General features: G+C 41.9%; 1 protein-coding gene across 3 annotated transcripts; it reads left to right on the top strand.

Annotated features, from left to right (window-relative positions):
- The first annotated feature begins 387 nt into the window (after window positions 1-387).
- On the top strand, window positions 388-24,647 carry LOC121520093 (NACHT, LRR and PYD domains-containing protein 4E-like). 3 transcript variants are annotated; one of them, XM_041803359.1, is made up of 11 exons: window positions 388-465; window positions 8,346-8,456; window positions 9,224-9,299; window positions 9,421-9,637; window positions 9,865-11,644; window positions 11,727-11,894; window positions 11,985-12,152; window positions 12,243-12,416; window positions 16,196-16,363; window positions 18,592-18,638; window positions 23,802-24,646. In XM_041803359.1, the coding sequence occupies exons 2-11, from the start codon at window positions 8,353-8,355 to the stop codon at window positions 24,335-24,337; spliced, it is 3,438 nt and encodes a 1,145-aa protein (XP_041659293.1). In that variant the 5' UTR covers window positions 388-465; window positions 8,346-8,352; the 3' UTR covers window positions 24,338-24,646. The 3 variants fall into 3 exon arrangements, with proteins under 3 accessions (XP_041659293.1, XP_041659292.1, XP_041659294.1); XM_041803358.1 differs by lacking the exon at window positions 388-465 and adding an exon at window positions 7,546-7,619 and having other exon boundaries at window positions 23,802-24,647; XM_041803360.1 differs by lacking the exons at window positions 388-465; window positions 8,346-8,456 and adding an exon at window positions 7,590-7,619.
- The last annotated feature ends 301 nt before the right edge of the window (window positions 24,648-24,948 follow it).

Genomic DNA, 24,948 nt, shown 5'->3' with positions numbered 1-24,948 from the left:
TGACCTAAACTACACACAGACTACAGCAATCTCTGTGTGCAGCTTGGATGAAAGCTTACAGACATTTTCCTGCATTCTTGCTGTTGGCAACATTTCATCTAAGTCACACAACATTTCACCATCTAAACTCTACAAACATGATTAGTTTGAACTGATCCTCCCCAGCTGACAGCTTTGAACTCAAAGAAAAGTTGGGACACATCGGACATTTCTGGGAGTGAATCTCTAATGTCTGACTACCAGTGAATGCAGCACCAGGTGAGTGCAGCACACACCTCCCCCACTCCTAAGTTCCTTTTGCATTCATGCAGAAACATCTCACAGTGAGTGAGCAGTCATCAGGTCTACACAGAAAAGTTCAGGTCTAAAGGAAACCAGACTATTTTAGATCAACAACAACACTTCTTCATGTGTGTGGGACGGTAGCTCGGTCTGACGGAGCTCTGGGGGACAGAGGAAGACCAGGTATGGATTTAGAGTCTGACTTTAGTTTTCCTAAAGGGAGGTTAGTCCAAGCTGAGACAGAGGAGTTATTTATTACCTCGGCCAAGGAGGTTATGTGATCGGGTGGTTTTGTTAGTTTGTTAGTTAGTTTGTTAGCAACATAACTTGAAAAAGTTATGGACGGATTTTGATGAAATTTTCAGGCAATGTCAGAAATGGCATAAGAAAGAACTGATTAGATGTTTGGACAGACCGGATCACCATCTGGATCCAGGAAATTTTCAAAGGATTGTGTACTGTTGGGAGATAGGGCTAATTGTGGAGGTCTGCGCTCTCAAAGTGCTTTTCTAGTTTATTTTAGTGATCAGAGAGAGAGCTAGGCTCCATTCACACTGACTCAGACACTAAAACTAACATTCTTTTATCAGACCATCAATACCAGGAAAAACTGCGTCATCTGAGTCCTAGCTCACATACCACGGGATAAAAACAGCATTTCCTCAGACACAAGGCCGCCCATAAGGGGGATAAAGGAGAGAGCTTTCTGCTGCCCTGACTAATAGGGGGCCATGGAGGCCAGCAGAATAATCTATGTACACAGCAGGAATCACATTTTCAATCAATGATTGTATTGTTTGGTGGAAAGGTTTATTTATTATTGTGTTTACTAAATAAATAAATAAATAAATGATGAGAGAGAAAATGTTAAATCTGTGTACATGGATAAATACCTCAAACAGTCCAGGCTTATTATTCATATTCGTTTATTTTCCTCCTAATATTAATATAGTCCATTAAATCACCAGTACTTTTACCACTGACAATTTTAATTCTTTGTTTCCAGCACATTGTCCTGTTATTATCCTGTAAAAATCAGTGAATGGATATGGAGGATAAAATATGACATGAGGGCTTTTATTTTGAAATGTTCACCTTTTCCATTGGGTCACATGATTTTCTTTTTCCAAAGTATTTCATTAAAGGAAGACAAAAAATAATTGAAATGCAAACAAACAACAAGTGACCAACTTTCTGAATTTTTTTCATATTTATTCCATTTTCATGACTGAAACAGAATAAAGACTCATTTTTCCATTTGTTCCCATTTTCTGTCAAAAATGAAAAATCAGAATAACTGGAGTTTGAGGCCAATTTCTGAGGCTGGTTTCAAACAGGAAAAAGAACAGCCAGAAAATACACTGACTGGATGGGCACATTGAACTTAATGATTAGGAAAGTAATGTTAGACTTCATGGCTAGGACATAATGTGCACAAATGTCAGGATGGATAAAGTAGAAGAAACTGAGACGGCTTGGGTAAAAAGGTGAAAAGTGGCAAAAATGGGTTAAGACACTCAAAAAATGGCAAAAAGAATTTGAAGAAATGGGCAAAAAGTGGCTAAAACAGGTGGAGAGTGGCAAAAAATGTGTAAATAGACGCGTAAACTGGCATGAAGTTGCATAAATGGGAAAAGAAGTTTCAAAAACTGGAAGTAAAGTTTTATGGCCTGAGTGTTTAGTTGGACCCAGAGAGAGGGAGACTACTAGACAGTTCATAAAAGGTTGGTTCATTGTCCCAGACACAGACACAGACAAAATGTACAAAACTAACAAACTAACAAACACTAGAAGAAACTTTCACCTAGAAAGCTTTACTCTGGCTCGACAGCAGGGACGTGGACAGACATTTTGGGGGGCAGGGGCTCAAGTAAGAAAAAGGGCACTTCTTTTCATAAGTAAATATGGTAAATAGTGAATATATTAACTCAACTCAACTTTATTTATAGAGCACTTTAAATACAAACAGAGTTTGAGCCAAAGTGCTGTACAGCAGGAAAATTTAGAATAGAATTAGACAAAAATTAAGAACATATGGAGCACACCGAATGATAAGATAAAAACGTGGCAGAAAATTAAAAGACAGATTAACAAAGTGGTAGTCCGTTTGTGTCTGAACTGCACAAACGCATTACACACAGACTTCCACAGCCATTACTGGATGGAGTCATGGCTGAGAACCCCAACTAGCACAGACAGCAGCATGCTAGCAGCTGCAACAGCCAACAACATACACTCAAACAGACAGACGTAGATGCATACATACACACATATTCTTACACCAACGACAGATTAGCAAAATAGGTTCAAACTTAAGGAGGCAGAAATCACCTTACGAGAAGGCGAGAGAATAAAAATGAGTTTTTAAGTGTTTTTTAAAACAGTCCAGAGAGCCAGCAGATCTAATATGTAATGGGAGGTTGTTCCTGAGCTGGAAGAAACTAGATTTGATGACAGAGCTAATTTGTTTGTCAAACTTTAAGTTAATATCAAATATCACTCCAAGTGTTATGTATTCTGATAAGTGACTGAGAGACTGCAGGGCGGTGTTGGTGGAGTTTGTGGGATGGAAAACTTTGATCTCAGTTTTACTATCATTTAACTGCAGAGAGTTGTTTGCCATCCATACCTGAATATCCTCCAGGCATTTATCGAGGCCTGTAGGTCCAGAGTGGTTACTGGGGTGAATGGGCAGATAAAGTTGGGTGTCATCTGCATAACAATGAAATGAGATATTGTTATTTTGATTAATTTTTTCCCAAAGGAAGCAAGAGGGGGCCAAGGACAGAACCTTGGGGAACTCCACAAGAGAGATGAGCAGGGGAGGAAGAGGAGTTGCTAACTGTGACTGAAACGGATCTGTCAGTAATGTAGGACTTAAACCAGGCCTGTGCCATACCTGAGACTCCAGCCCAGTGCTGCAGACGATGTATGAGGATGGAATGATCGACTGTATCAAAGGCAGCACTGAGGTCAAGGAGGACAAGGACTGAGGAGAGGCCACCGTCAGCTGCTATAAGAAGGTCATTGGTTACCCTTAGCAGAGCAGATTCTGTACTGTGGTTAGTACAAAAGCCTGACTGGAATTTTTTAAAAATGTTATTGCTGTTAAGGTGAGGGGTCAATTGATTAAGAACTATTTTCTCTAGGATTTTACTGAGGAAGGGAAGTTTTGATATGGGTCTAAAATTGTTTGGTAATTGTGGGTCCAGGCCTGTTTTTTCAGTAATGGGTGAACTATGGCATGTTTTAGAGATTTTGGTACATCCCCAGCAGTGTTGGGCATAACACGTTACTAAGTAACGCGTTACAGTAACTCCGTTACTTTTATGGGTAATTAGCAGTGTAACGCGTTTCTTTTCAAAATTAATAACGCCGTTACCGTTACTGGGAATTTAGATCACATGTTACTCGTTACCTTTACAGCTGACAACTCGTTGATGAAGGTTAGTAAACATCCGGCTCGGCAGACAAAGTGACAGAGCGGTAAGCACATCAGCATCCTGGGAGAGAGAACAGCCTCTGCAGAAACAGACAAACACAGGCACTGAAGCACACACACACACACACACACGTCATGGCTGAGCACTCAAGCGTGAGCTCTCTGTCTTGGAAACACCAGAATTACTTTTACCTCCTTGGGATAAAGGACGAAAAAGAACAGGGAAGTAAACCTTTCCACCTCCACGAACAGCAATTTTAACTTCACGAAATACTGAGTTAAACAACACGCTTCAGCTAAACTAATTTCCAGAGAGCTAAAGACACCGCTAACCCAGGTAGCTAGCTCACCTTAGCTGGGCAGAGCAAGCAGGGAGGAACCGCCCCATGTAAACAACCCAAGACTGGATTTAAATCACTGCCAGCTGCAGAGTGTGTCACTAAGGAAGCACTAAACAGACTGATAGCAAGGTATGCTGTTAAAGACACGTTTCTGATATAAGCTGTGTAGTTCGCTGTCTTCAGAAAAATAACGAGAGAAAAAAGATAAGACAAGGGAAAGGACCGCCATGTAAAAAGATATTCAGAGAGCAGCCGGGATTTATTCTTTACTCTGTCAGTAGAGTAGCCTAGATCTATTTGAGACTTCTTAAACAGTGTTAAAAATGCTTTAACACTGTCAAAACTTGAGAAACATTTCTACTGAGTTCTATTGTTTCACCACTTTCCAACATAATGATAATGGCTACAATGTTATACAAAATTTGAGTTATTTCCTCTCACACTGTCATAACTACACAAATTAATGTGATGTGTACAATAATGAGGACTGAAGTGAAAAAAGTAACATCTGAGTTACTTTTCAAAGTAACTAGTTACTTTTACAAAGCAGTAACTCAGTTACTAACTCAGTTACTTTTTGCAAGCAGTAACTAGTAACTGTAACTAGTTACTATTTTTCAGTAACTTGCCCAACACTGATCCCCAGTGAGTAGGGAGCTGTTAAAGATGTTTAGGAGGCTTGGGCCAATCTCTTCAAAGACCTCCTTCAATAATTTAGAGGGGATAATGTCCAGAGAGCTAGTGGTGGGTTTAGAGCCAGAAATGATTTTGTCTAGCTCTGATAGAGAGATGGGCAGAAAAGTATCAAATATTGGTGGACTCTTGGGTGGATTTATTAAAGCGCTACCAGAAGGGGTTAAGTTGTATCTGATATTGTCAATTTTATCAAGAAGAAATGTTTAAAGTTCTCAGGGCTAGTAGATGGAGGCTCTATGTTGGATGTGGGTGAGCGGTGAATAATGGTGTAATAGTGCTGAAAAGGGTTCTTGGATTGTGAGAGCTTCTTTCAATGATTTTGGAGAGGTATATTAGCCCACCTCTGACTTAACATATCACCAATTTATTTGAATACCCCTCACATTAAGTTGACGAATACTCAACAGATTTCTACAAAATAAATCGATCACACAAACACAATGTCTTCTTTAGTTTTCACTGGGTTAATCACAAAAGTAGGCAAAAACAAAATAATGACACCATGGTCATGTTTCCTATGCTACTAGTCTAGTCAATATTTAGTATAACTAGCTGCAGCTACTAGGGAGAGGGACATGGTGATTAAGATTTTTCAAGAAAAGAACAAAATGCACTTATGCTTTATTTTTGCTCAAGATAAATTATTTGAATTATTTTAGTGTAATTTAAATAAAAAGTACTTAAAAATGAAAATCATCTTCACACTAAACTGAAAGAGACCGTTCCATACATAAATATGCAAACCTAATCTCCAAACTGCATTGGGTCAATGATTGGTTGCAACAACAAGGCTTAGTGCATCTGCACTCCTCTACCGCTCACTGTATTTTACTGGGAAAAAAAACAGCAAAAATATTATTGACAAAATGGAAACGGCATTGTGCTGCAGACATGATTAAAATGTAAATGATCTGAGTTTCTATAGCCAAGCAACAGAATACAGAATTCCCTTATATTAATGATCCATTATTGTTTTATTGTTGTTATTATTATTACTACTATCATTATTATTATCATTATTATCATTATTATGCACTTTCCAGACAAGCACATACAAACTGATGGTGACATGATCTTAGTTTTAGAGCATCTTTCACATCTGGAGGAGGTCTGTCTGTCTGGTATCAAATATTTAGAATAAATTGTTTTTAGATGAGGAGCCTACAGTCAAAATGATGCAGTAGCTGTTTAAATCAGGACTCTACAGGTTAAAATATTGTGTTTTCATGTTCTGGTCAATTTGGAGATTTTGGTCTATTTTGCATCCAATTCTTCTTTCACTCTAAAAGAAAGAAAACTTCCAAAAATACACATTCAGATGGTGATTGTACCTCCGCAAAGGAGGTTATGTGATCGGCAGGGTTTGTTAGTTTGTTTGTTAGCAACATAACTTGAAAAGTTATGGACGGATTCTGATGAAATTTTCAGGAAATGTGAGAAATGGCATACAGAAGAAGTGATTAGATTTTGGGAGTTTTCCAGATCACCATCTGGATCCAGGATTTTTTTAAAGGATTCTCCCCTATTGGGAGATAGGGCTAATGGCGGAGGTCTGCGCTCTCCGAGTGCTTTTCTAGTTTTAACTTTCCTCTGTCTGTTTTCATCTGTAGATTTCCCCTGAATTCCCACAACAAGCTCCTTTACACATTTTAACATTTCAGGGGAAAAAACTGTCTTGTAATTAACTGAAGGAGTTCGATGGTGCTCTGTTTTAGTTAATTTTATATCCTATACCCCTTCAGTGCCTCTTAAAATATATGCAAATTAGCATTAGATTTTTGTATACATGTACCTGTATTCACTTGTACTCTCTCCCCTAAAGTAGCTACATTATCTGTAGCCTGTATGCCCATGATAAGTGCCCCCACACCCCACACACACACACACACACACACACACACACACACACACGTGCCAGCTCTACAGAATGAGATAGAGTTATCTGGCAGAGTAGTGGAGGCTGAACTGGTCTTTCTGGAGAGGTGAGTGACATCAGGTGTGCCACTGCACTCAGCCAGAAAGTCAGTCAGCCACGCCCCCGAGCCCCGGCCTGCACTGCTGGAGAGAAACAGAAGAGACAGGAGAAAAACCAAAGACCAGCAGGAACTTTCTAGATCAGAACCAAAATACATTCATATTAAAGTCAGACCAGAACTAAAAGAGACAAAAATAGGCAACAAGGGGCAAGGATGTGTTAAATGTAACAAAGGAGGCTAAAATAGGTTGTTGCAAAAAAAAAAAAAAAAAAAAAAAAGTTGTATAAATGGGCAAAAAGGGACACAAATTGGTAAAAATAGGCAAAAAAGCTGAAAAGACATGCTTTAGAAAAGGGCAGGAATGAAAATATGGGAAAAAAGGTTGCAAAAATGAATGAAAATGGCAAAACTGTTTGAAAAGTGGAAAAACAATGTGGCAATCATGGATTGAAAAAAGTGGTGCTATAATTCCAACATCAGAGCCCAATAAAAGCTTGACCCACTTTTCAGCTCCAACATGAGGAAACTGTTAGCCATGATACTAGTACCAATGCTACTGATCCAACACACATGAACTGATATAATCAATAAATCACAACTGGGAAGGGTCCATTCTCTGGGTTTGTCACACACCTATTTAGCCAATTTAGAGTGATAAATGAACCTAACATGCTTGTCTTTGGCAGTGGAAAGAAGCCAGAGTACGTGCATGTAGACATATCATCTCTACATAAAGATATCAATAATTAAACATATTTTGTTGTTTTTCAGTATCAGGATGGAGGAGCAAAGCCCAGACTCTCCTAAACACAGCTGGGTGTCCATGAAGAGTGACTGGTCTTTTCATCATTTAATTGACTTCAAACGATCTGCAGATGGAAGGTAAGAAATCATGAAATAAAAACTAGGGATATAAACACATCACTGTCGTCTTTCATTCATCATCATCTCTCCATCATCATAGAAATAATCCAGGAGGGTTTGATTTTATAGTTTTAAATGAACAGTGGTTACAGTTGAGTTCATCAGTTTATGAGGACTAACGTGGTCACTAAGAAGTGCTGGAGCCACAGTGTGTTGAAATAATTTGAGTGAAATTCTGACCTTGAACAGTAGATGGAGCTCTAGCTCATAGTGAGTATAAAGACAGAAAACTGCATTCAGGTCCATGAATGAAACATGGAGTTTTTGAACCATGTGAACCTGAGTAACCTCAATGAAATGGACATTTGATGTTTATTATTCTGAGCTTGGATGAGGTGGAACATTGTTATTATTGACTGTGTTCAAATTGAAGTGATCTAAATAAAAAGATTGACATACCTTAATTTGAAGAACAGTGGACATGGATATTTCATTAGAGCTGAGCACGCGTCTGAAAATAGACTCCTACTAATCCTGCATTGGATTGGATAGTGGCTATTCTAGGGAGGGGCTTAGCAAAGGGTCACTTATGATCCACTGCTGATCAAACAGGGTATTCCTCCTCAATTATCATCATCATCATCATCATCACTGTTTCATAGCAGCTGAACTACAGCTAACATCAACTTATCATCACTATATAAACATATTATCTATATGTAAACATATCTTGTTGTTTTTCAGTATCAGGATGGAGGAGCAGAGTCCAGACTCTCCTGAACCCAGCTGTGTGTCCATGAAGAGTGACCGGTCTAATGACCGCTGGATTAACTTCAAACAATCTGCAGATGGAAGGTAAGAAATGATGAAATAAACTGACAGTTACGTTGACATGTTATCAGTGTGGTGAGTCCCAGGGGCCCACAGGCAGTGAACTTAGAGGGTCTTATGAAAACCAGTGGATCCCAAATAATTCTTTTGTTCCTTGAAAAATTAATTATTTTAACTTGGTCTTATATAAGACAGTTTTCTGAGCCAATGAGGGCTAGTTTCTATAAACAGGAACAGATCTTTGTCTGGACAGGTGTTCCACCTGAAGGTAAGCAGTTTTTGACCCAGAGTTGTTGAAATGTTTGAATGACAATTACAGTTTAATGACATAATGTAGTGGAGCAGCAATGAATGAGCAGTGTTAAAACGTACATTTAGTCTCAGTTGTGGTTTTGTTGGTGTCCTCAGCCAGGGTCCTCTGTTAGACCAGTTCAAAGCCAAGTGTGAAATGGTCAGGATGAGGGTCAGCACCTCCAAGTTCTTCCAGGGGGTAGTTGTAGTTCTGTAAAGTAGCCTGAGGTTGACAACTAGAGGAGGGTCTCCATCTTTGAGTAGAGGGGCCACCACAGCAGACTGCCAAGACTTTGGAGACCTCCTTTGAGCCAATGGGGTTTAAGTCAGAGGTGTTAGGGGGTCAGTTATTGAGGATCTGATCTCTTTCAATAAGCCTACGTCCATACCAGAGTAAATGTGTGATTATCATTTAAAGCTCCTACATTTACCCTGTGCCATTTTGTTGAGCTCTCAAACTCTGTCATTAAATGTCCTTAAAGCTGATATTTTTTCTCCAGAGGTCAGCTGGAAACATCAGAGTTCTTCAATGATCAGTCCAAGCAGCATCAAACAGAGCTGGACTCCATATTTATGGTGTGTACATCATCATTTCCAGTGGAGCACATCTATCTAGATATCATGGTAAAGTGTTTTTCAGTCTGTCTGATCAAACACAGGCTGTCCTCTAAACATTCAGATTGTCTTTGTGTTCCAGCTGCTGGAGGAGAACATTATCACCTTTGTGAAGAAGGAACTGAAGAGATTTCAGGAGGTTCTGAGTCAGGAGAACCCAGAACATCACAGTGAGGATGAGGAGGTGTTGGTTGGTGAAGATGAAGAGCAGAGGAGCAGCAGAGAGGCTTTTGTGAAGATCACAGAGAACTTCCTGAGGAGAATGAAGCAGTACGAGCTGGCTGACTGTCTGAGGAACAGTAAGTTTTTCACAGTAAAAAGGAAACGTAGATTTAAGATGATGGAGAGATGAAGAGGAGGTTTACATTTCCACACTCTGCTTTAATATTCTGCACATACCCACTGAACATCTGATGAGATTTTTGGATGAAACTGATGGAGGAAGAAGAACTGCACAGCCTCTCTTTTAGATTACAGCTTTTTGCAGGATCAGCTCATTCACATCATCTGTTGCTTGTTCTTTCAGGAATTTCTGCTTCAGTTTGCCAACATAAACTCAAGTCTAAGCTGAAGGAGAAGTTCCAGTGTGTGTTTGAGGGGATGGCTAAAGCAGGAAACCCAACCCTTCTGAATCAGATCTACACAGAGCTCTACATCACCGAGGGAGGGACTGGAGAGGTCAACCATGAACACGAGGTCAGACAGATGGAAACAACATCCAGGAAAGCACACAGAGCAGAAACAACCATCAGACAAGAAGACATCTTTAAAGCTCCACCTGGAAGAGATGAACCAATCAGAAGAGTGATGACGAAGGGCGTGGCTGGCATTGGGAAAACAGTCTTAACCCAGAAGTTCACTCTGGACTGGGCTGAAGGCAAAGCCAACCAGGACATCCAGTTCACATTTCCATTCACTTTCAGAGAGCTGAATGTGCTGAAAGAGAAAAAGTTCAGCTTGGTGGAGCTCCTTCATCACTTCTTTACTGAAACCAAAGAAGCAGGACTCTGCAGGTTTGAAGACTTCCAGGTGGTGTTCATCTTTGACGGTCTGGATGAGTGTCGACTTCCTCTGGACTTCAACGAAACTCAAATCCTAACTGATGTCACAAAGTCCACCTCAGTGGATGTGCTGCTGACAAACCTCATCAGGGGGAACCTGCTTCCATCTGCTCGCCTCTGGATAACCACACGGCCTGCAGCAGCCAATCAGATCCCTCCTGAGTGTGTTGACATGGTGACAGAGGTCAGAGGGTTCACTGACCCTCAGAAGGAGGAGTACTTCAGGAAGAGATTCAGAGATGAGGAGCAGGCCAGCAGGATCATCTCCCACATCAAGACATCCCGAAGCCTCCACATCATGTGCCACATCCCGGTCTTCTGCTGGATCACTGCTACAGTTCTGGAGGATCTGCTGAAGACCAGAGAGGGAGGAGAGCTGCCCAAGACCCTGACTGAGATGTTCATCTACTTCCTGGTGGTTCAGTCCAAAGTGAAGAGCATCAAGTATGATGGAGGAGCTGAGACAGATCCACATTGGAGTCCAGACAGCAGGAAGATGATGGAGTCTCTGGGAAAACTGGCTTTTGAGCAGCTGCAGAAAGGGAACCTGATCTTCTATGAACCAGACCTGACAGAGTGTGGCATGGATATGAGAGCAGCCTCGGTGTACTCAGGAGTGTTCACACAGGTCTTCAGAGAGGAGAGAGGACTGTACCAGGACACGGTGTTCTGCTTCATCCATCTGAGTGTTCAGGAGTTTCTGGCTGCTCTTCATGTCCATCAGACCTTCATCAACTCTGGAGTCAATCTGATGGAAGAAGAACAAACAGCATCCAGATCTACAATGACACAGCTCTACCAGAGTGCTGTGGACCAGGCCTTACTGAGCCCAAATGGACACCTGGACTTGTTCCTCCGCTTCCTCCTGGGTCTGTCACTGACCACCAATCAGAATCTCCTACGAGGTCTGCTGACACAAACAGGAAGTGACTCAGGGACCAGACAGGAAACAGTCCAGTACATCAAGACAAAGATCAATGAGGATCTGTCTGCAGAGAAGAGCATCAATCTGTTCCACTGTCTGAATGAACTGAATGATCGTTCTCTAGTGGAGGAGATCCAACGGTACCTGAGATCAGGACCCCTCTATGCAGATTATCTGTCTCCTGCTCAGTGGTCAGCTCTGGTCTTCATCTTACTGTCATCAGAAAAAGATCTGGACGAGTTTGACATGAAGAAATACTCTACTTCAGAGGAGGCTCTTCTGAGGCTGCTGCCAGTGGTCAAAGCCTCCAACAAAGCTCTGTAGGTGAACTCACAACTGCACTGATAAAAGTAGTCTGTATTTAGAAACATGAACTTATTTCTACCTCTGTTTCTGTTCTAGGCTGAGTGGCTGTAACCTCTCAGAGAGAAGCTGTGGAGCTCTGTCCTCAGTCCTCAGCTCCTCCAGTCTCAGAGATCTGGACCTAAGTAGCAATGGTCTGCAGGATTTAGGAATTCAGGAACTTTGTTGTGGACTTATTGATCCACTTTCAAAGTTGGAATCTCTCAGGTGAGGATACAACAACTTTTCCTAAGTTGGCCAACTAATATGTTGAGTCTTTCGTGAGTTCTTGTTTGACTAACCTGAAGTCCTTTACAGGCTGAGTGGCTGTAACCTCTCAGAGAGAAGCTGTGGAGCTCTGTCCTCAGTCCTCAGCTTCTCCAGTCTCAGAGATCTGGACCTGAGTAACAACAACCTGCAGGATTCAGGAATTGAGCAACTTTGTTGTGGACTTATGGATCCACTTTCTAAGTTGGAATCTCTCAGGTCAGGATGCCACAACTTTTCTTAAGTTTGCCAACTAATATGTCGAGTCTTTCGTGAGTTCTTGTTTGACTAACCTAAAGTCCTTTACAGGCTGAGTGTCTGTAACTTCTCAGAGAGAAGCTGTGGAGCTCTGTCCTCAGTCCTCAGCTCCCAGCCCTCCAGTCTCAGAGATCTGGACCTGAGTAACAACCACCTGCATGATTCAGGGGTGATGCTGCTGTCATCTGGACTGGAGAGTCCACACTGCAGACTGGACTCTCTCAGGTTAGTGCAACAACAATGACAACTGAGTCAAAGTCTACCAACTAGAAAGGTGTAGGAAGTCCAGAAACCTGTGGGACTCAATGAAAAAGATGAGGACCATGTCCCCTGCTAAGAGCAGTATTAATGTGTCCAATGGGGGAGAAAAGGCAAATGAGTGAAATGATTTTTACTGCAGGTTTGAAACAAAAGACTTCTCACAGGAACAAAAAGAAGCTTTGGACATTTTAGCTGCACTGAACTCTGGTGACTGTTGACCAGCATGTTGTGGAGAGACTTTTTCCGCTCATCTGTCCTGATAAGGCGCCAGGACCAGACGACAGGGAGTCAGGTGGGCAGCCAGGGAACAGCCCACAAACAGAGGTCACGGTCAGAGGCTCCGAGGTGGAGCCTGGAACAGAGGTTGGGGTCAGGACCATCAATGTGGAGCCCGGAGCTGGGGTCATGACAGCCTGAGATGTGGAGCCAGGAGCGGAGGCTGGGAGGGCCTGAGACATGGAGCCAGAAGCTGGGGCTGGGACGGCCTCCAGCGACGAGTCAGGAACTGGCCACAGACAATGAACCAGGAGCTGGGGCCTGGACGACCAGAGACAATGAATACCAGGAGCTGGGGTTAGGATGGCCTTCTTCAAAGAACCCGGGGAACCAGGCAGGAGGCGCTCAGCCGAGACAGGACACAGGAGGCACTCAGCATTGACATGACGCAGGAGGCGCTCAGCCGAGACAGGACGCAGGAGGCACTCAGCATTGACATGACGCAGGAGGCGCTCAGCTGGGATAGGAGGCTGACAGCGGTCAACCATTTATAACCATATAGCCACTTGTTATATTGGCAGCTGTCATTAAAAAAAACACAGGAATACCATGATTCCTTTAAGTGTTTGTGTCAGTGTCCGTCTGTCATTTTTCTGCCTCCAGTGTGATGATGATGGATGGTGTAAATTGTTGTTATGATCGGAGAGTCTACGAGTGTTGGTGGATGAATGTCTGCCTTTGATGAAACCGGCTGGATCAGGGTGGATTATGGATGGAATGATTTATCCTGTGAGTGAGTGTTTTTGTGATGATTTTTGGCTCACTGCTGAGGTCAGCCCCACAGATGGTGCTGTCTGTGTTTGACTGAGTGAGTGACTAAGTGAGTGATCCTACTTTCAGAGCCATACCATACAGAGTTGGGTTTGCTTGTACTGAAAGCCATCAGTAATGGTTGCCTCCAATGCAGTAAATATGGGCAGAGATACAAACTTGTGCTCTGGCGGGGTTTAGTTGGACTGAAAGCCCTCGGTAATAACTGCCTCCACTGCTCTAAACACCTCAGATACAGCTTAGGCATTGCATCCTTTTACTAGAACTGGGCAGCATTTCTGTATGACATAAAGAACAAAAACAACCTTTGAAGCTTTTCATGTTGGGAAAGATGATTTCCCTCTTATGTTGACCTACTTCAACATGAGTATGTGATAAAGGGAAAAGGTTACTTGTATGAATGCTTGGATATAATGGCTGTCAGTGGAGCGATTTGCTCTGAATTAGTCATCGCAGCACTTTTTGTCAAAACTGGACATTTATTAACACAAGCAAAGAGAGTGACACTGAAGCTTTCTGTGACATAAGAGGTGTTTTTGCTCTTCTGCCAGCATGAGTGTGTGACAGTTAAGGGGGGATGGGTTTCTTGATGTGTGAATGTTTGTATACAAGCAGGGGTGTGGCACGGTGGGGGGACAGGGTACTGATCACTAGGGCCCACAGCAGGAGGGGGGCCCTCCAGAAGTCTTGAATGAAAAGTGTATTTTTAGATGTTATTTTATTTTTTTTCTTTAGTAATAATTGTCATTATTGAATCAAAGCCTTTAACTGAATTAGTCAATAGACACACTTGTATCAAATAGAATAAAATAAATTGTTGAGGGCCCCCTGGTCCTCCCTTCAAAGAGTCAAAATTTCCGCTCCTAGCCCTGCTCAGAAAAATGAGCCCGGACAAGAGGAGAGAGGTGATTTTTCAATGGGCGGAGTGATGCAGGCTTCACACTTAAAATCAGGTTCCCAAAAGAGAGGTGAGCAGTGAAAGACAGGCCATTTTTGGGCAAAAGCCAGGAAAGGCGCCCAGCTATGGGACAGTTTGGGTCAATGAGAATGGCTCCACATTCTGCTGATTTAAAAAAAGGGAAAATGCTCATGGAACTGACTGTTCTGGGGTTGTTATATGTTTGCCTTTTGGAGTTAATTGTTTCCGGAGAGTTACCATAGCTGCCATAAAGCGTTTTTTGTTGTTATAATCTGGCTCACTACACATGTGTTTGTTACATCAGTGCTGTATGGCGCTGTCCTTGGTGCTGAAGACTGAGACTGACAGCTGTCCTTGGTGCTGAAGACTGAGACTGACAGCTGTCCTTGGTGCTGAAGACTGAGACTGACAGCTGTCAGAGAGAGAGAGGCAGAGATAGGCTCACTGTGAACAGCTGATAGTGCTCTTCTCTCCTATGTAATTCAGGTGATTACTGAGTTGGAAGTATATTTTTAAGGACCGTTTTTGAAAGGTTTTTGGTGGATAACACATGATCAAAAAGTAAGGAGCGTGTTTTCTGTGTGTAATTTTGCAGTGCTGTAATGTACTGTAGAGATTATATTGTATGTTGTTTGGTTTCTGTGTTGCTCATATATCAACCAACTCAGTCTCCAAGGTTCCAGGTCAAGCATGTTATTAACAGGAGAGAAAGTAAGTTTTGCATGTAGCAGCCAGTTGCTGCCTTCTTTGGTTACACACTGTCTCATGACAGTAGCATGAGCCTCTCTCAAGGAAGTGTTTACTCCAATGAGTGTGGGCATTTTTATCCTTATAAGTATGTAATCAAATCCTCAGATGACACCACACTTTGGTCACTACTGAAAAAGAACAGACATATCAGTCTACCTCTCAGAGATTACAACATTTTTGAATTGGTGTGGAGATAGTGTTAGAGTCAGAGACCACAGACCTGTGGTCTTCCACAGCACACAGATCTCTTCATAGAAATATCTTGGTGTTTTTATCGATAATTCACTGACCTGGAGCACATGTGGGAGATTACAACATTGGTTAGCTACATTTCCTACGTGGTCTCAGAATTCATGGTGTTGACCAGAAGTTTATTTTTGATCATGCCATCTCAGAGAGCCTAATCCGGGACCACAGCATGGTTATGGAGCCTGACTATGCAGTTAAAACCCAAACTGATGAGACTGATTCAGTTTGAAAATAGTAAAAAAAAGTAGGAATTAAAAATCCACACATCCCTGCAGATTTTTTGAATAGTCAAGAAAGTTGGTCAATGACCATTCTCATATTTTACATCCACAGTATCAACTTCTGCCCTCTGGTAAGATGATCGGGCTCTCCACTGTAGACTAACCAGGTTTAAACAATTATTTATCCCTGTATCTATAAAGCTTTTAAATAGCAGCAAATCAGGCAGGAATGGCAATGGACTGGACTGGGATTTCTCCTGAATTTTACACTGGCACTTATGTTCTAGATTGTTTTTTTTGTTTTTTTTTTGTTTTGTTTTGTTTTGTTTTTTTTTTTGGGGGGGGGGGTACTCAATGTTTTATGTGTTTTTCATTCTGGCTGCAGTGTGGGTGAAGAGCCAAAGACAAATGTCTCACTCTGTGGAACACTAAAGTTGATCTGATCTTAGGATGGGGTGTTGAAGACTCAAAGTACCATGAGCAGGCCTGGATTCTGGGACTGTAAGGCCTCAGTTCCAGCCTTTTTAATTACTCTGTGTTTGTCTCTGTGTCTGTAGTCTGTCCGGCTGTTTGGTCACAGAGGAAGGCTGTTCTTCTCTGGCCTCAGCTCTGAGCTCCTCCTGTCTGACAAAGCTAGACCTGAGCTACAATCATCCAGGAGAAGGAGGAGAGAAACTACTGTCTGCTCTACAGAAGGATCCACACTGCAGACTGGAGACACTGAGGTACAGACAGAAAGACACAGAGAGACGGACTGTTACTAGCTACTAAAGTTGGCTCTCAGCACTTCAGCTGTACAAGGGCTTTATGCCTTTATTTTGATAGGATAGTGGATGGATACAGTAGGAAACTGGAGAGAGGGGAATGACATGATGGAAAGGAGCCACCCCCCTGTCCCCTGTGAGGCCAACAGCCTCTACACATGGGGCACGTGGCCTGATCCACGAGGCTTCCAGGGTGCCCCAGTATCTGCCTTTCTAAACTAGAGGTCACATTATTTCAGGAGTCCCACAGGTCACAGATTCTCATGGGGACGGGAATAATTTCACTACTAATCATGTGATCCAGACAAGGACAAAAATTACAATTCCAGATCCTCATTGAGCCAGGAAGTAAAAAAGGTTTTAAAATCACTTAGTTACTGATGAGTACAAATACAATAATATTTAATTTTGAAACCGGAAATGTCCCTCTCTGTTGTCTCTCTTCCTGTTGTTCTTACTTTTATAGAATATTCTGGTTTCACTTTAAGTCCACTTGTATTTGCAGGAACATCTTTTTGTTTGACATCTGTATAAAATGTAGAGGTGGCAGTTTCTGTGATGAACCAATGAGTGGGGATTAAACAGCGTGACTCTAACTCAATAAGCAGCTGTCTGAAGCCTCCGTTATACTCTACACTGTAAAGACGAAGTCTTTATTAATAAAGCATAAAGTTCTTCTTATGATCTTCTGATCCTGTTTAGAAGTGGAGGGAAATATTAAATTTACAGTCTCATTCGGTGCTGGATGATAAAGCGCACACTAACCCTCGCTCCTTTGTAATTTTATCTACATTTGTCCTTGTTTGTCCTAAAAATGGACATGCAGAAAAGTGTTAATAAATTTAATAAATTTACTGCATCTTTGAGATATGATATATTCTTACCTATTGATCGTAAGGACCTGTGCATCCTCATGCATGTAAATCCACTTGCTATGAAGAGAGGGCAAAGTTGAAATTGTCCAAATGTCCCTCTTTCTTAGTCCCAGGCTGCAGAATTCAGAGGTAACATATCCTAATGTAAACACTTCACTTACGGCATGTCCGGTTTAAAACATACATGCAGATTCGCACCTGATCACACACGTAGGAGCACACAAACTTTTCCTTACACATGTAGCCCACTCTCAGACATCCATATCTAGTGGCATGAATTGGTTCATTTAATTCTGGTCATGTTTAGCGGGTGAAATAGCGCTCCAAACAGTCTGAGTGCATGGATGGTAAATCATGCCTGCGCTGCTGAAAGGGTTAAAATGGTGCACTGGCACTATACGCTGGATCATTGTTGAATGGTGAAATTTAGATCCCTGGTGACCGACTGACTGCAAAAAAACTGTTTTTATGAGTTGTTTTGGTGCCCTAGACACACAGTCAAAAAACATGTTTTTAATGGAAGTCTATGTGTCCGATTTTGGACAAACAAGGGTGGATTGAGCTATTTCATGTCAAGGGCGTTCTATGGGCGACACGAAGAAAAATAATAACTTTGGCCAAATTTGATGCCTCAAACTATAAAAATGTGACTACTAACTCAAAAAAACGATGATAAAAATGAAAAATGTCCTCAAAACGGACATAGTAGGATCCGAGGGCTAACAAGCCTAGCTGTTGTTGCTAACTGCTAACTAGCCTGGTGTCTTGTCATTTGTAGATGAAGGTTGGTGTTGCTGCAGTATTTTACCTTGTTTTAATTTAGCCTGCATATTTCCTGGTTCAGGTCTAACTCAAGCCTTTCTGGTGTTTGAAGAAACCCAAAATAATCCAGGATTTTTGCTTTTAGTCTCATTGACAGCTGATAGACTTTCTAATTATATACTGCCATATTGATTCTGCACCAACCATATTGATAAACGTATAGCCAAGGAGCACATGTTGACATCCTGCCATATTGATTTCTGAGTACAGGCCTAGTATATGTATAAGAGAGGGATAGGAATTAAGGAGAAAATCACTTTTAGGAGGTCAATGGCAGTAAGTTGACTTAAACTCAAAAGACTCTTTTCTTCTTTGGTGATTTTTATGATGGTTATCAAACAGCTCTCAGATGTGCCACTGCCACCATCTGGAGAAAGGCCTGCATAACAACCAGAAAAACTACAGGAAAATGAAGTAACATGAAGAATGAAAGTGTTTGAATCTATCCTGACCCATCCCTGATGTCTAAACTGGCTCTGTTTCTTCTTCCAGGCTGGACCATGGTGGACTGCACAGACTGAAACCATGTCTAAAGAAGTGTGAGTGTCTGAGTTTTTGATTTGTGAAAACACAATGATGAATTTGACTCATGAATCAGGTAAGGATCTGAAGCAACAATGATTGAGGCTGTGTCTGAATCCATCTCAGTCTTTGGGTCTGAGAGTATGAACGTCCACGTTCACAATCACTGACATTCATCAAACAGAAAGAGTTTTAGAGTTCTGAGGAGAGGAAACACTACGGCTCAGTCAGCTATACAACAATAGAACATAAAAGGGAATATTAAAGATCTTAAACAATTTCAGTCAAATTCTATTAATGTTAAATTAATTACCAAAAGAGGGCCTTTAAACTCACATCATTAATGCATCTACTTCAGGTACTTCAATTTCTCAATAAACAAGGTCAGTTCAAAGGTAATCTAACAAAGTTAACAGTAAAATGCTGCAACATCATCAAAATTATGAATCAGTCCATTTTCTACTCACTTTTGGGATTTCTTTGTTCTCTTCTCATGCCTTGGTTGAAGAAAAGAGGAAGTGCAGGCCTGCTGACAGGAGCTTTTTGAGCCCTCCTCAATCTCTCTACACTGTCTGATCTGAGTGACTTTTCATTGTTTTAAAGCAAAAACAAACTGTAGAGCGACAGCACCACAAGGCACTCTTTTCACATGCTCTCTCCCTCTCTCTTTTCACGATCAACAAACTAAAATTCATGCTTATCATCAAAAGGAGAGAATTTTCCTGCATCTGAGTAAAAGACATGGACTGTAGAAAGAATTGGACAAACCCTGATGTTAGCCATCTGCTTACAATAGGCAGACTCATACAGCTCTTGAAGCCAATACAAAGCTTCCATATCGAAATCATGGTCTCAACCAAACTTTCGATCAACCCAACAGCCCGCCTACTTAGCGCAACTTCTTGTCAGCTAGCTAGCTAGCTAGCATTCTGGTTGACAGAAACGTAGCTTCTGCCTGTTGAGCTCTCTGTCAATCAAATGAGACGCGCCAAGCAGTCCGCAGTGAGGTCTTTACTATTATCCAAACCATTGTAGTAAAAAAAAAAATTCACCCCCCCGCACAGTGAGAGCATATGAAGAAGTTAGCTAAGGAGTAGGATGTAACAATAACCGGTATCACTGTAAACCGTGGTAAAATTCGAGAAGGTTAGTAATACCGTTTCAAATTTTAATTATCGTTAAAACCGTGTTTGATTACCACACTTTAAAAACTCACAGAGATTGATAGATAGATAGATAGATAGATAGTATATTAATATAATTACATATCATATTAATATATATAATAATCATATTTATAATATATTTTATTCTATAATAATAGATAGATTTATATTATTTATTTATTATTTTATTTCTTCTATTTCTTATGAAGGGAAAGAACAGACTATCAGTGTGGTTCATTTGATTTGTATCATCATGTTATTTTTAACACTTGCACTGTGGATTTGTTTACATGTGGTTGTATTGTTCTTACATCCACATTACTTTGTTTAATATGTTTGTATGCACATTTGATTCCTACCTAAGGTACACCCAACAGTGAAAGTGTCCATTCTGTACCAGTTCTTCGAAGAAAAGTATTTTTTATCTACAACAGTTACCTCCTATGGCCATAAGGTGCCATCTTTAATGAACATTTATTTTTATTTATTTATGGTATTTCAAAGTTTCTGCCACATTACTTTGTTTAAAGTGGAAGTGTTGCTTTTATATGCACATTTGATTTCTACTTAAGGTACAAGAAAAAGTGAAAGTGTTCTTTCTGTACCAGTTTTTCTCAGATTCAGTGTGTGTATAAGTACTTTTTGAACATTTTGAGCACATCTAATTAATACCGCGATAATAATGACAACCGTTATAATTTTGGTCACAATAACCATTATATGAAATTTTCATATCGTTACATCCCTACTAAGGAGACATGCTTAGTTTTTTTAATCAGGCTGTAAACCAGTTTTATTTCTAGTGTAGAAACCAGCTTTTTAACAGGTTTTCAGATGGAACATCTGGTATTCCTGCAGCCAGCCTCAAGTGGACACTCACAGTACTGCAATTTTTTGCACTTCTGCATTAGCTTCATTTTTCAGGACCGGAGGTTGCCGCTTGGTTAAAGAACAGTCTTCTGATTGGAGCGCAGATGGTCGAGTGGTTTAAGGCGCTACCCATGTAAGCGGTCAGCCAGGGTTCGAATCTGCCCTATGGCCCTTTGCCCCATGTCTCTCCCCACTCTCTTCCCTGTTTCCAAGTCTATCCACTGTCCTTCCTTTATCAAATAAAGGTATGAAAATATAATGGCCCAAATATAAATATTTAAAAAACAACAAAAAAAAAAAAAAACAGTCTTCTGATGATTAATCTGCAGTTCAGCCACGAAGTGGTAGGCCATGTAAAATAACGGAGCAGGGTACACGGAGGCGCATAGTGGACAGATGCCGCCAACTTTCTGCAGAGTCAATGGCTACAGACCTCCAAACTTCATGTGGCCTTCAGATTAGCTCAAGAACAGTGGTAGAGAGCTTCATGGGTTAGGTTTCCATGGCCGAGCAGCTGCATCCAAGCCATACATCACCAAGTGAAATGCAAAGCATTGGATGCAGTGATGTAAAGCACGCCACCCCTGGACTCTAGAGCAGTGGAGACACATTCTCTGGAGTGACCAATCACGCTTCTCCATCTGGCAATCCCATGGACAAATCTGGGTTTGGCAGTTGCCAGGAGAACGGTACTTGTCTGACTGCATTGTGCCAAGTCTAAAGTTTGGTGGAGGGGGGATTATGGTGTGGGCCTGTTTTTAAGGAGCTGGACTTGGCCCCTTAGTTCCAGTGAAAGGAACTCTGAATGCGTCAGCATACCAAGAGATTTTGGACAATTCCATGCTCCCAACTTTGGATAGGGACCTGGATGCAGCCGAGGACCTCCACTTCATACTGGAAGTTTGACGAGCACCACCATATCTCGTCTTCTAATACCAGTAGTCACTTGAACTGAATGTCTCCTTTGTTGTTTTCTTCGTGCATTGCCCCCATATTAATATAGGCAAGGGGAACAATTTGGGGATGGCCCCTTCCTGTTCCAACATCAGTGTTTCCCCTATATGCATCCAGTAGCGGCGGTGTGCCGCTGTTGGAATTTTACCGCTGCTGCTGCATTTAAATGCAGCGTCCCGTTTTGAGTCAATACGGGATGCTGTTACGTATTTCATCCCTCACGTCCTACTTTGCCACTGATTGACTAATACATGTTGCATTTGTCGGTCAGATTGGTCAGCTAAAACATGGAGCCAATCAGAGGTCAAGTAAGGTGGGCCTTCTCTTCCCAATGGAAAGCGGGAGGGAGCGGTGACAGCTTTAGACACTCGCAGCACAAAAGCATGTATGATACACGGAAGTGAGCGGAAGAATAAGACCAGGACCGTTTGCCTAGGGCGCCATCATGTGCCCTGAACATTTTTAATAGGTCCACCAATGTAGCAGATCATCAACTCCAGTACTCCTCTAACCTTTGGCCCCTCGTTCGTGGAACAGTCCAGCCTCACCTCATCGCTCTCTGTCTCTCTCCTGAATGTAGAGATAGAGCCCTGCGTCGGACAGCTAACAACCTACTTGCCCATTCCCCCTGATATCCTTATCATTAACACCTGCCTGTGCATTTTGTGTCATCTACCCACAACATGCGCGTCCAATTCCACCTTAAGTCTGACCATCCATGTAATGCACGGAATGACAGAAGCTGTGTTCAGGTTAAGAAATTATAATATTCTGTTCACTTAACCACTGTCCTTGACAAATACGGTTTTTCACTGTTCTAGTCAAAGTTTTCTCACTGAATGGAGCATGAAAGAAAACTCACATCCTTATCAGCCATAACGCTCCAAAAACATCAGCTATAACAGCTGTCCTGGACTAATTTAACCCCAGGTTATATTGATAAGAGTAATGTCAGGGTCATATTTACAGACCTTATGTACACATCCTTTGTTTTTTTAAGCTGTAGGGGAAATTATTTTCCTGATCATTGTTCACGAGTGCCAAAAAGCGCAGCGCACTTCAGTGATCTTCTACAGAGTTCATTTTTACTCTGTTTGCCCCTTTCTGTTCCTGTCCTTGTCCGGGGCTCTTCCCAGCAGTGGGCGCTTTGGAGGCTCACATTTATTTTCTGGCACACGCGCTTCACCTCCGCTGCAACAGCTCCATCCTAGGGGAAACACTGAACATGACCGTGCACCAGTTCGCAAAGCAAGGTCCATAAAGACATGGATGAGAGAGTTTGGTGTGGATGAACTTGACTGGCCTGCACAGAGTCCTGACCTCAACCCCATAGAACACCTTTGGGATGAATTAGAGCAGAGACTGAGAGCCAGACCTTCTCGTCCAACATCAGTGTGTGACCTCACAAATGTGCTTCTGGAAGAATGGTCAAAAATTCACATAAAAACACACCTAAACCTTGTGGAAAGCCTTCCCAGAAGAGTTGAAGCTGTTATAGCTGCAAAGGGTGGACCAACGTCATATTAAACCCTATGGATTAAGAATGGGATGTCACTTAAGTTCATATGTGAGACAAGGCAGGTGAGTGAATACTTTGGCAATATAGTGTGCCTCCCTGTCTCCCCATGGGATAAAAAATTATCATGGAGGGGGTATTAATAGTAGAAGGGTAAACCCCCTGGCAAATTGCATCCTGTAAACCGCTTCGACATCAGCATGGCGCACTCGGAGGTGGGGATGGCTATACGTATTTTTGTGGCTCAGCCAAAGTGGTGATGGAAAAGTAAATCAGCATGGCTTGGTTTGGCTCAGCACATCAAAAAGCCGTAGTGGAAAAGCCCCATTCGTTTCTGATTTTCAGTGCTAACATCAAAGGTACCAGAATAACCACAAAAATAATTAAGTGTCAACTCATTTCAAACACCTCTGTCTCATCCTGTTGATCATTATCCACATACAGCACCATCATGTGTGCTGAACTTTGAACTGTTTGGTGTCTGTCTGTGATTGTGGAGCTGCAGCTCGCTGTGGTCTGTTCACATTCAAATAGAGACAGGAAGTAGAATTTCAGGGCTGATAAACAGGATTCAGGGCTGAATATGAAATTTTAGTGTGACTCTGTCAGTAACCTTGTTCAGGAATGATCAGATGATAACCGTCAGCTGTGTTGTGTCTCCTTCTCTCCATCAGATGCCTGTGAGCTGGAAGTGGACACAAACACAGTGCACAGAAGACTCAAACTGTCTGACAACAACAGGACGGTGACAGAAGTGGAGGAGGATCAGCCATATCCTGATCATCCAGACAGATTTGACCGTCATCAGCTGCTGTGTCGGACTGGTCTGTCTGGTCGCTGTTACTGGGAGGTCGAGTGGAGGGGAGGGGTTAATGTATCAGTGAGTTACAGAGGAATCAGACGGAGAGGAAACATGGAGGAATGTTGGTTTGGATCTAACAATCAGTCCTGGAGTCTGATCTGCTCTGATGATGGTTACTGTGTCTATCACAATAACATAGGAACAAAAATCTCCTCCTCCTCCTCTCCATCCTCTGGTAGAGTAGGGGTGTATCTGGACCATCCTGCTGGCTCTTTATCCTTCTACAGAGTCTCCTCCAACAGACTGATCCACCTCCACACCTTCAACACCACATTTACTGAACCGCTCTATCCTGGGTTTGGGTTTGGGTTTGATCCAGGTTCCTCAGTGTCTCTGTGTTCTCTGTAGCTCAAACTCTGCTGTCTGAATCCAAAGCTTAGTCAGACTACACACTAGATGATTTATCAGCTCTGATTAACCTGATTGATTTGATTCAAAGCTTGTCAGTAATTCTTTTCACTAGTTGAACTTGCATTGGTGTATATGTCACTGTTGAACTGCTCAGCAGTCATTTTGATATGATCAAGTCCATTTTAGTCTTGTTTTAGCTTCCACACTTCTTGTTTGGTCGAACCAAGCCCACAGACACAAACAGCTGATCAGATACTCTGAGGTGGAAGAGCACGTAGCCTGTAGCCGAAGCTCACATTGTAAAATAGTGCCACACACAGCGACTTTCTCTGTCAACAAAAACACGCTTCAAAAATGTTCCATACAGCGTACAATTGAGCCAACATTGTTGTAGGAGCCACATTTGAGTTTTAATTGACATGCTTTTATTTGACATTGTTCATTTTTCTTTCATTTTGTGGGCGCCCTCCGCAGGTGGTGAGGGCGCTGGCCTATTAGAATGAGCGGCTGATGCACAGCCAGGAAGATGGGTCACAGCGCAAACTGTCATTGAGCACAGGCTTAGATAGCTGTGGATGATTTGTATTCAGAAACCCTATCAAATGAAC

Source organism: Cheilinus undulatus, linkage group 13 (assembly GCF_018320785.1).
Source record: "Cheilinus undulatus linkage group 13, ASM1832078v1, whole genome shotgun sequence".
NCBI lineage: Eukaryota > Metazoa > Chordata > Actinopteri > Labriformes > Labridae > Cheilinus > Cheilinus undulatus.
Note: the sequence above shows the minus strand (reverse complement) of the source record. Positions and strands in the feature narration are given on the sequence as shown.

What these genes read in the sequence shown, in the direction of transcription:
- LOC121520093 (XM_041803358.1), top strand. Translation starts at nt 7,561, where the DNA reads ATGAAGAGTGACTGGTCTTTTCATCATTTAATTGACTTCAAACGATCT. An exon ending in GGCTGACTGTCTGAGGAACA is followed by an intron (nt 9,638 to 9,864) that starts GTAAGTTTTTCA and finishes TTGTTCTTTCAG; the next exon opens with GAATTTCTGCTTCAGTTTGC. An exon ending in TGCAGACTGGAGACACTGAG is followed by an intron (nt 16,364 to 18,591) that starts GTACAGACAGAA and finishes TTCTTCTTCCAG; the next exon opens with GCTGGACCATGGTGGACTGC.